General features: G+C 37.5%; 1 protein-coding gene across 1 annotated transcript in view; it reads right to left on the bottom strand.

The window, feature by feature from the left end:
• TMLHE (trimethyllysine hydroxylase, epsilon) overlaps positions 1 to 12,915 on the bottom strand; it is a 48,903-nt gene that overhangs the window by 14,212 nt on the left and 21,776 nt on the right. The window contains exon 3 of the mRNA XM_029929725.1: positions 4,632 to 4,812. Coding sequence (XP_029785585.1) covers positions 4,632 to 4,812 — 181 coding nt within the window. The remainder of the gene's footprint in view (positions 1 to 4,631; positions 4,813 to 12,915) is intronic.

Below are 12,915 nucleotides of genomic sequence, written 5' to 3' on the forward strand. Positions count from 1 at the left end.
TCATTGCCATGTAGTACTCCATCGTGAATATATACCACATCTTCTTGATCCATTCGTCAGGTGATGGACATTTAGGCTCCTTCCATGTTTTGGCTCTTGTTGACATTGCTGCTATGAACATTGGGGTACATGTGCTCCTATGCATCAGCATTTCTGTCTCTCTTGGGTAAATCCCCAGCAATGCTATTGCTGGGTCATAAGGGAGTTCTATGGATAGTTTTTTGAGGAACCTCCACACTGTTTTCCAGAGCGGCTGCATAGACTCTTAACTATAGAGAAGAAACCGATGGTTCCCAGAGCAGAAGTGGGTGGGGGGATGGGTGAAATAGGTGATGGGGATTAAGAAGGGCACTTGTGATGAGCACTGGGTGTTTTATGGAAGTGTTGAATCACTAAATTCTATACCAGAAACTAATACTACACTGTATATGAACTAACTGTATATGAAATAAAACTTTAAAAAATGAAATCTTCATAAAAATTAATTCTTATAATTTGCAGAATATGGACTACCAAGATTTACCTAAGCAATTTGCTCAGGGGCATGTAGGGTTTTTTTTTTTCATTTCCTTATTATTTAATAGTGACCATACTTGTTTATATTTCTGATAATTTTCTTAAAATAGAAACACAGAAGTGAAATTGTTAAAACCGAAGATATAAACTTTTGTGAGTCTTGGTGCATTTAACTGAAGTTACTTTATTAGAAAGTCTACCAATTTTGGGGTGCCTGGGTGGCTTAGTAAGTTAAGCGTCCAACTCTTTGTTTTGGCCCAGGTCATGATCTCACAGTTCGTGAGATCAAGCCCCACATAAGGCTCTGCACTGACAGTGTGGTTCCTGCTTGTGATTCTCTCTCTCTCTCTCTCTCTCTCTCTCTCTCTCTCTCTCTCTCTCTCTGCCCCTCCCCTGCTCATGCTCTTTCTCTCTCTCAAAATAAGTAAACATTTAAAAAATAATATATTTCCCATAGTATTTTTAAAAGTATATCGATTTTCATTCTCTGTAGCAATATATGTGTACCTATCAAAATAGAGTATTCTTATTTTTTAAAGATTTTTTTTCCAATTTGGTAGGTAAAATTCTTATTGTAATTTAATTTATTTACTTACTAGTAAAGCTAATGACATTTGTTAGACATTTATAATTGTTAGACATACGTCTTTTATTTTTATTTTTTAATTATTATTATTTTTTTCAAGTTTTTATTTAAATTCCAGCTAGTTAACATATAATGCAATATTAGTTTCAGGAGTAGAATTTAGTGATCCATCACATACATACAACATCCAGTGCTCATCACAATAGGTGCTCTCCTTAATGCCCATCACCCATTAAACCCTCTCCCCCATCTATCTCCCTTCTAGCAACTCTCAGTTTGTTCTCTATAGTTAAGAGTCTATTTCTTGGCTTGCTTCTCTCTCTCTTTTTCCCTTTGCTTATATCTTTTGTTTCTTAATTATCACATATGAGCGAAATCATATGGTATTTGTCTTTCTCTGACCAATTTATTTAGCATAATACTCTCTAGCTCCACCTGTATCCTTGCAAATGGCAAGATTTCATTCTTTATGATGGCTGAGTAATATTCCATTGTATATATACACCATGTCTTTTTATCCATTCATCAGTCAATGGATATTTGGGGTCTTTCCATAATTTGGCTATTGTTGACAGTGCTGCTATAAATATCAGGATGTATATGTCCCTTCAAGTCAGTACTTTTGTGCCCTTTTGGTAAATCCCTAGTAGTGTAAATGCTGGGTCACAGGGTAGTTCTATTTTTAACTTTTTTTGAGGAACCTCCATACTGTTTTCCAGAGTGGCTACACCAGTTTGCATTCCCACCAACAGTGCAAGAGGCTTCCCCTTTCTCCACATCCTCACCAACACCTGTTGTTTCTTGTGTTGTTGATTTTAGCCATTCTGACAGGCATAAGGTGATGTCTCATTGTAGTCTTGATTTGCATTTCTCTGATGATGAGTGATGTTGAGCATCTTTTCATGTGTCTATTAGCTATCTGTATAGACATACATTTTTTAAATTCAAGGGTTCCCAAACGATGGCCCATGGGCCAAATCTGTCTGGCAGTTGTCTTTACACCTGTTTTGGAACACCTGATACCCACTTGGTTACATACTATCTATGTCTGCTTTCACCCTACTACTGAAGAAGAGAATAGTTGAGCAGTTGTGACAGAGACTGTACAGCCAGCAAAACCTAAAAGTCTTTACTATCTGGCCCTTTACAGAATATTTGCCGGCTCATGCTTTAATGATCTGTGTGTTCACTTTCTCACATTTTTCCATTGCAATACTAGTGCTTTTCTGTACAAACTGGCAATAACACCTTACATATTAATAGGCTTTTAGTCTCTGTAATACATGTTGCAAATATTTTGCATAGAAATAAACTTCCTATGGCATGTGTTTATTTTACTGTAGAAAAATCAGTAGTCAAATGTATTGATTGTAAATATTTTTTTCTCCAAAAATTTTCCTTTAACTTTTTATTTGGAAATAATTATAGATTCACAGGAAGTTCCAAAGAAATGTTTTTATTCAGTAAATAAATTCAGTAGTTGCAGGATACAAAATTAATATACAGAAATCTATTGTGTATCTATACATTAATAATAAAGTAGGAGAAAGAAAATTAAGAAAACAATCCAACTTATAATTGAACCAAAAAGAATGAAATACCTAAGAGTCAATTTACCTGATGAGATGAAATATCTATACCCTGAAAAGTATAAGACAGTCACCAAAGAAATTGAAGACAACACACACACACACACAAAATGGAAAGTAATCCAATCCTCGTGGATTGGAAGAATTAATATTGTTAAAATGTTCATACTACCCAAACCAATCTAAAGATTCAATACAATCCCTACAAAAATACCAACAGTATTTTTCACAGAACTAGAACAAATAATCCTAAAGTTTGTATGAAACCACAAAAGACCCTGAATAGCCAAAGTAACCCTGAGAGAGAAGAAGAAGCTGGAGGTAGCACTATCCCAGATTTCAAGATATACTACAAAGTTGTAGTTACTATAACTACCAGTGTGGTACTGGCACAAAACAGACACATAGATCAATGGAACAGAATAGAGAGCCCAGAAATAAGCTCACAAATATATGGTTAATTGATCTTCAAGAAAGGAGGCAAGAATATGCAAATGGAAAAAGTCTGTTCAACAAATGATGTTGGGAAAACTGGACAGCAACATGCAAAAGAACGGAACTGGACCACTTTCTTACCACACACAAAAATAACCTCAGGATGGATGAAAGACCTGAATGTGAGACCGGAAACCATGAAAATCCTAGAAGAGAAGAGAGGGAGTAACTTCTTTGACATTGACCATAGCAACTTTTTTCTAGATATATCTCCTGAGGCAACGGAAATTTAAAAAAAAAGTAAACTATTGGGACCACATCAAAATAAAAAGCTTCTGTGCAGCAAAGGAAACCATAAGCAAAACAAAAAGGCAACCCAGTGAACAGGAGAAGATATTTGCAAATGATAATATTCGATAAGGGGTTAATATCCAAAATATATTAAGAAGTAGCACAACTCAATATTAAAAAAGCAAATAATGTGATTAAAAATGGACTGAGAACCTGAAAAGCACTTTTCCAAGAAGACACCCAGATGGTCAAAAGACACATGAAAAGATGCTCAACATCACTCATCATCAAGGAAAGGCAAATGAAAACCACTCTGAGATATCACCTACACATGCCAGAATGGCTAGCATCAGAAAGATAAATAATAAGTGTTGTCAAGGATGTGGAGAAAAGGGATCGCTTATGTAGTGTTGGTGGGAATGTAAATTGATGCAGCCACTGTGGAAAACAGCTTTGTGAATCCTCAAAAAATTAAAAATAGAAATACTATACTGTTCAATAATTCCCCTGTTGGGTATTTACCCAAAGAAAACACTAATTTGAAAAGATACACACACCCTTATGTTTACTGCAGAATTATTTACAATAGCCAAGATAGGGAGGCAGCCCAAGTGACCATCGATAGATGAATGGATAAAGAAGATGCTATATACACACACACACTGGAATGTTATTCAGCCATAAAGAAATGAGATCTTGTCATTTGCAACAACATGGATGGACCTAGAAGGTATTTGTTAAGTGGAATAAGTCAGACAGAGAGAGACAATACCACATGATTTAACTTACGTGTGGAATCTAAAAACACAAAACAAATGAACAAATAAAACAGTTTCTTAAATACAAGATAGCAAACTGGTGGCTGCCAGAAGGCGAGAGAGGAGGAACATAATTGGTGAAGGGGATTAAGAGGTACAAACTTCCAGTTATAAAGTCAAAAAGCCACAGAGATGAAAGGTACGGCATAGGGAATATATAGTCAATAATACAGTGATAATGTTGCACGGCCATAGATGGTGACTGCATGTATTGTGAGCACTGAGTAGCGTACAGAATTGTCAAATCAATGTTATACACCTGAAACTAAAAAAACATTTTATGGTAATTATACGTCAGTGAAAAAAACAGAATTCTCTGTTATGGAATGGGGCAAACCAGTTTTGTAAAATAATTGTTTAGAAGAAACTCCAATGGGGGCGAAGTCTCTTGTCTACTCACAAGTGAAAGAGAGTGTGGTCTCATCCAGACGAATGGTCTTTGGCTTGATGCATAAGTCTACACTGGCAGTGTCCAGGCTGCGCTGGTGGGTCTTGGAGTTGTAGCACGATGCGGAGCGGCAGTGGTCTCGAAGCCACACGTAATCAAAGCGCATCACGGTGTTCGCATATTGCAGTTCTAGGGGAAAGCATTCTTTCAGATTATTTCATGTATTACTTTACAAAGAGAAATAATTATTTACTTAGGAAAACTTAAAACCAGACAGTAGTCAGAAAACCTCCTTCAAAAAGTTTTCTACCAAGAAACAAGAGCAATGAGAACACAAGCCCCTCAGATGGAAAACATCCTATATAACTTCTACAATGAAAACAGTGGGACGATGGGACAGGAAGAGCAGATAAAACAACACATGGAAATTTGGTATCTAATAAACGTATAGCTATAATCACTGGGAAAATATGAACTTTAAAATAAATGGTGTTTGGACAACTAGATAGCCATTTGGAGAAAAGACAAAGTTGGGTCCATACCTCATATTGTCACCAGGTCTCCAAGACAAACTCAAAACAGATCAGAGTTCTAAATTTGTAAAAGGAAACCAATGAAGTATTTTAAAAGGAAACATAGGTGAGTAGAGCATATAAAGGAGGTACTGGTACTATCTATTCTTGTAACTTTTCTGTTAGTTTGAAGTTATACCAAAATAAAAAGTTGCCAAAAAATCAAAGACTTTCCTGTATACTGCATTACTAATTTAGAAATGAGATCAAATTAGAGGAACAAAAACTATAATGTGGCTGGGAATAAACAATAATGTGGAAGACTGCTTACAGAGAAATCTCTATAAGTTATCCTAAAGGGCTTGAAGGAAATCTGAATGGAGAAATATGCTCAAAGATGGTCAGATTCAATAATGAAAAGATGCAAATTCTCCCACAAATTAATACACAAAATTCCATGTACTTCCAATCCAAATTCCCATGGAAATTTTCATGTACTGGACAGGCTAATTTCAAAATTCATATTCAGAACTAATACGTTTATAATTTTGAAAAAGAAGAAGGAAGGCAAGGGGGGAAACTCTTACAAAACACAAAAAATATATACAAATCTACAGTTATTTTAAAAGTATGGTATTTGAAAAAAAACAGAGAGGGAGACAAACCATAAGGGACTCTTTTTAAAAAATATTTTTTAATGTTTTATTTATTTTTGAGAGAGAGAGAGAGACATCATGAGCAGGGGAGGGTCAGAGAGAGAGGGAAACACAGAATGAAGACAGGCTCCAGGCTCTGGGCTAGTTGTCAGCACAGAGCCTGACCGGCTAGCCCAGAGCCTGACACAGGGTTCGAACCCACGAACTGTGAGATCATGACCTGAGTCAAAGCCAGATGCTCAACTGACTGAGTCACCTAGGCGCCCCAAGGGACTTTTAACTATAGAGAACAAACTGAGGGTTGCTGGAGGGGATGTGGTGGGGGGGAAGGGGCTAAATTGGTGATGGGGATTTTATGTAAGTGATGAATCACTAACTGCTATTCTTGAAACCAATATTACGCTATATGTTGACTAACTAGAATAAAAGAAAAAGTATGGTATTTGTGCAGAATAGGTGAACAGATTAAGGGAATAGAATGGAGTTCCAAAACAGCCCCAAGTATACATGGAAATATGTTTATGTTAAAGGTGTCATTTCATAACAGTAGAGAAAAGATATATTATTCAATAATTTGTTTCAGAAAAAAGAATATTTGAAAAATTTGACTCTGGATTCATATCACTCAAAACAGTAAATTACTGGTAGATTAAAATATAAAAAATAAAATTATTATACACTGACAATCTTGAGGTAGGAATGGCTATTTTAATATATATAAAAAGCATAAAATAAAATTTCCTGTATGAAAAGAAACCTGTTTTTCAAACAACATAAAAAAAAAACAATGTTAAGTGGGAAGTTTCTGACCTACCTAGGATCCCTGGAATATTAAAATTGTGTGTGTGTGTGTGGGGGGGGGTAGTCCTACATTTTTCCATGAAGAGGATCCATAGCTTTCAACAGAATTCCTATGGGATTCATAACCTAAAAATATTGAGAACCCTGCCCTTGAAGTGACAGAAGTTATTAACTTCATTCAGATGGGTCATTACACTGAGCTAATCCAGGATGTGACAAGTAGCCTGTGAGTCACATAGAGCCCGTGGCCTGTTTTCCTACAGCTTACAAGATAAGAATGGTGTTTACATTCTAAAAATGTTGTAAGACAAAAACAAAACAAAGAAGACCATGAAACGGATATGTACACAACTCATGAAGCCGAAAATATTTACTATCTAGCGTTTTACAGAAAGTGTTTGTTGCCTCCTAAAATAATTCATAGCATAAAATCCTTTATTACCTTCTCTTCCACTTCTGATGAGTTCACAGGACTTGCTAATATCACCACCTCAATAGCTTTTGAAACTTTTTTTCTCAGCCAGCCCTTCCTATCATGGTAAGCAGTCGTCCATACAGGCCAATATGCCATCTTCTCTGCAGCCTTTCAGTGCTTGTATGTGCAGCGCCCTCTGACTATAACATTTATCGCCACCCTATCACCTCTCTTCCCTTGCCTAAGCCATATTCTGTACTCATGACTCAGTTCAGAGGTTATATCTTATAAGCAGTCATATATAACTCTTCAGTCTGGGTTAGGTACCTCTACTCTTTGTTCTTACAGCACCCTATATATCACCTAAAAAGCATTTATCATGCTGTGTTATAATGATTTTTAGGTTAGTCTTTACCAAAGAATAGGAGCACCTTTAAGATAGTGAGTGTGCTGCCTTCATCACTGCATGCTTAGCACTTCGCACGGTGTCTAGCTTCTGGTAGGTGCCCATTAAATGTCTGTTGAGGAAATCAATGAGCAGTGCTGAAGCTGCCTTACAGGTAACTCCAGTATAGGTTATACACCAGAAATGAACAGGATCCTCTCATTAAAGCTATGAATGTCTTTGTCTTGCTCTGTTAAATATCTAGTAATCCTGACTGCTACCAGCCATACATATCTGTCTTCAGATCAGGAGTTGCTAGGCACATACAGTATGGTAGTAGTGGAATCGTATGTCCTATGTGGCTAGACTTATCTCTTTGCAAGCTCCAGAACATCTTCATTTTAGTCTAATTGCTATGCTTATTGTCTTTTTTCCCATGACTGAGTTCATTCTCGCCTTTGTACTTGCTATTTTTCTCCTTGAAATTATAAGCTCCCCTAATTAAATGATCATCTTTTCCTCTAAAATCTAGCTAAAAATTCATTTATTCAAGGAAGCTTCCTTGAATGACCCTACATTTTCTTTGAAATTAAGTATTTGGTAGGTAACAACTTAATTTGTATTTGCATATGGCATAAGGTATTCATACTTACATTTATTTACTTATTTTATGTTTCTTGGATACCACATCTTACATCTTGGGTCTCTAGAAGTTCTCAGCTATGCACACAATAGACACTAAACAAATGTCTATTAACTAGGCCAAGACAACAATACAGAAAAGAAACTTGGGATTCATTTTAACTCATCTTTCTCATAATCTGCATTTACTTCATCACCAAGGTGTGCTGATTCTATCTCCTAAATCTTTCTAAAAATCTATATGACCTTTCTGCTGCTTTCTCCTGTCACATTCACTACCATCTTTCACTGTGGGCCTCCACAAAGAGATTTTTTAAATGGGAGTTGTGAAATCAGATTGTATTTTGGAAAGAGTGTTCTAGTTTTTAACCATCAGCAGGGCAAAACAGTGCTCTGGTCATACTAGTAGGATAGTTGCTCCCTTGCTTGTCTGAAACTCAGGCTGTCCTGTATAATGCCACCCCTCTTCATTACTCTAAACAAGTATCTCCTGAGTCGCTCTATTTTTAAATAAATAATGATCCATTTATTACCATTCCTCTGTTGTCAGAATTCTTAACAACTTCATCACCATTAATTGCAATACCTTTATAATTTTCATTTTGAATATCCTATCCTACATCTTGTTCCCTTATCAGTTCAGTTATTTGTGCACTCCTCACTCCAGTACTCCTTCAACCCCACCAAGAACTCTAATCCATTGACCACAACCTTTTTGTCATCCATCATCTTGTCTCCTTTAATGTTGTCATTTCTCTCCTTATGGAGCCCAGCTGCAATGGTCTGTCATTTTAATCAGTTCCTTGAAAACTCTCCAACTCCCTTGCCCTTCTCTCTCCCTCCACCATACTTCCCTGAGAAAGCCCCATTCCTAAAAAACACAAGTTCTCCTTTATCTGTGCCTGCAGCCAAGCAGCTGAACATTGTCAGAGAAAATTATCCAAACTGCAATGGCTATTCTTGTTTTATAATCATCACCAAAAATCTCAAATGAGTACTTCCCACTGCCAAATAATCCTTGCATAATTTCCTGGGAAAATCACTCACTCACTCTCCAAGATGACTATTATTTCACATTGTCTCCTCTCTCCTCAAACTGCTAGTACTACCTCTCCCTTTCCATTTTCAACTGGTGACTTTGCTTACTCCTTCAAAGAGAATATGGAGGCAATTAGAAGAGAATCTCCAGAAACTCATGCTCTTTGCACATCCACACACTTACCCACACCTGTGCACATATATTCTACCTTCCTTCCTGTTACTATGGTTGAAACATGCGTGAACTTAACCAAGACCAACACTTCCATTTAGGAATTAGATCCTACCTCTTCTCTCCCACACAGGTACTACACTTCTGAGATTGCTCCACTCCCCCTCCTTTGCATTATCAAAATTCCCCTCCCTACTGGAGCATTCTCATCAGCAAACATGTTGTAATATCCCTCCATCTTAAAACAGTGTTCTCCTTCACTCTATGTACCCGCCCATTCATAACTACCCCCCCTCAATCATATTCCCTTTCATAGTGGACCTTATGGCTTGATGTTTCCATTACCTTCTCCAATTTCCTCTTAATAAATTTGTTTTAAGTTTTAGAATGATTTTAGATTTACAGAAAAGCTACAAATACAGAGTTCCAATAAAGCCATTATCCAGTGTCCCCTATTATGAATATTTATATTAGTTTGGTAAGTTTGCCACAACTAATGAATAAATATTGACACATAATTTGCTAACAAAATCCCATACTTTATGTGAATTTTGTTAGTTTCCCCTAGTGTCCTTTTCCTATTCCATAATTCCATCTAGGACCCACAGTACACTTAGTTGTCATGTCTCCTTTGGCTTCTCTGGGCTGTGAATTTCCTTGTTTTTGATGACCTTGACAGTTTTGAGAGCTACTGGTCAGGGATTTTGTTAGAGTGTTCCCCAATTTGGGTTTGTTTGGTGATTTTCTCATGGTTACAGTGGGGTATAGGTTTTAGGGAGAATGGTTACACAAGTGAAATGCCCCTTTCAGCACATCATATCAATGGTACATGCTAGTAATAAGACTTATTACTGATGATGTTATGTTTTAATACCTGGCCAAGGTAGAGCTTGCCAGGTTTCCCTACTTACAGTTATTCCCTCTCCTTCCATATTCTATTCTTTGGCAGCAAATCACTAAATGCAGCCTACCTGCTAGGACTGGGGAGTTAAGATCCACCTCCATAGTGGGAAGAGGGGAAATACCGACTTAAATTATTTGGAAATCTCCTGTGCAGGAGATTTGTCTCTGTGTTTTCCATTTGTTCGACCATTTGTTTATATCAACACGGACTCATAGATAGTTACTTTTTATTTTGGATCATAATCCAATATATATTATTTATTTTCTTGCTCAAATTGTTCCAGCTTCGGCCACTGGCAACTCTTTTAGTTGGCTCCTGTGTCCCTCTGACATTGTCTCATTTTTTTTTTAGCACTTCTTTACTTTCTTGCACTTCAAGATTCTCCAGGCTTATCTTGTATCTTCCCTCACCCAGCCCTAGAATAACTCAGGAGGCTTGGTTTCTTTCACTGGAGAATAGTATTAGAAATCAAGATCTGGTCACTGAATGCACTCACCGCTACGGAGGTGTCACTGTTTCAGGCTTTCACAATGGACAGAGCTAGGAGATACACTGTCCACATGAAAAACCATATCTATAATGATTTCTGTGTGTATCCACCTGTATCTATATTGAGCTAGACATGAGTTCATATTGATGTCTCTGACTCTAATCCAGAACCACATGATTCATTCTAGCATTTCCCCTGTGCTTATTTGTAACCACACTATCTGATGCTGAGGAACCTACCCCCCCCCCCATCTGCTGTGCTCTTGTGTGTTAAACTCAGTATGTATCCAGCAGTTTTGGAACTCCATATCTCTTTTCATATAAGAAACAACTTTAAAAACTAGGATATAGAGCTTATGTATAGCTCCTTTTGTCTTTAGACTTATGGTTTACGGTCAAAACACTGTTTTCCAACATTATGTAGGCCTACGCCTTCCCATCCATTCCCTTCAATAGTTACGTATTTATAATACACTTGGATTCATTTATCACAGGCTGTATTCCATCTTCAGATCTGACCTTCTGGTTGATTTTCTAAAATTTGTATACATTTAAATTTGTATACTTTAAGTTTTTGCTATCAAGTTCTATAGTTCTTTTTCAAATGTAGTTATTGCTACCACATTGCCATACAGATAGCTTCTACCATCCTAAAAAAAAAATCCTGTGTTACTCTACATCCTCCCAAACCCCTGGCAGCCACTGACTTGTCTTCTGTCCCTATGGTTTTACTGTTAACAGAATGGCATAGGAATGAAATCATACAGTGTGTAGCGTTTAATGGTCAGGCTTCTTTCATGCATTTAAGATTCATAACTGTCGTATGAACTAATAGCTCATTAATTGTGTGAATTAATAGCTCATTCCTTTTTATTGTTGAACAGTATTCCACTGTATGAATGTACTATAGTTTAGTAATCAACCTTTTGAAGGATATCTGGGCAGCTTCCCATTTTTGACAATTATGAAGAAAGCTGTTACTCATGTGTGGGGTTTATAAATCAGTTGGGTAGATACCCAGAGTGCAACTGCCAGCAACTCTGTAATTTTAGAAGAAACTGCCAAGCTGTCTTCCAGAGTGGACATACCATTTCAGTATAATGAAGTTTCTATTGCTCTGCATCCTTGCCATCATTTAGTACTATCAGTTTTTTTGGGGGGGTTTATTTATTCCAATGGGTGTGTATGAGATCTACTTTTCACTTTAATTTGCATTTACCTAAATAAAATGATGTTGAGCATCTTTTTTTTCTTTTATAGTTTATTGTCAAATTGGTTTCCATATAACACCCAGTGCTCTTCCCCACAAGTGCCCCCCTCCATCACCACCACCTCCCTTCCCCCTCCCTCTTCAACCCTTGGCTCCTTTTCAGTATTCAATAGTCTCTCAGGTTTTGCATCCCTCTCTCTCCCCAACTCTCTTTCCCCCTTCCCTTCCCCATGGTCCTCCATTAGGCTTCTCCTGTTCTCCTGTTAGACCTATGCGTACAAACATATGGTATCTGTCCTTCTCTGCCTGAATTATTTTGCTTAACATGACACCCTCGAGGTCCATCCACCTTGCTACAAATGGCCATATTTCATTCTTTCTCATTGCCATGTAGTACTCCAGTGTATATATATACCACATCTTCTTGATCCACTCATCAGGTGATGGACATTTAGGCTTTTTCCATGACTTGGCTATTGTTGACAGGGCTGCTATGAACATTGGGGTACATGTGCCCCTATGCATCAGCATGAAATTCATTTTAACTGGGCATCTCATTCTTTTATCTCATAACCCTAACCCCCACCATGACCATCACTCCCTCCTTCACTTCCCCTCCCCCTTCAGTCCATGGTTCATTTTTAGTATTCAGTAGTCTCCCTTGATCTGTGTCCCTCACTCTCCCCCGCTCTCTTTCCCCCTTCCTCTCCCCACAGTCCCCTGCCAGGTCTCTCCTGTTAGACCTATGAATGCAAACATATGGTATCTATCCTTCTCCGCCTGACTTATTTTGCTTAGCATGACACCCTCGAGGTCCATCCACTTTGCTACAAATGGCCATATTTCATTCTTCCTCATTGCCATATAGTACTCCATTGTGTGTGTGTATATATATATATACACCACATCTTCTTGATCCATTCAGCAGGTGATGGACATTTAGGCTCTTTCTATGATTTGCTATTGTAGAAAGTGCCGCTATGAACATTGGGGTACATGTGCCCCTATGTGTCAGCACTTCTGTATCCTTGGATAAATCCCTAGCAGTGCTATTGCCGGGTCATAGGG

This window comes from Suricata suricatta, chromosome X (genome assembly GCF_006229205.1).
Source record: "Suricata suricatta isolate VVHF042 chromosome X, meerkat_22Aug2017_6uvM2_HiC, whole genome shotgun sequence".
NCBI lineage: Eukaryota > Metazoa > Chordata > Mammalia > Carnivora > Herpestidae > Suricata > Suricata suricatta.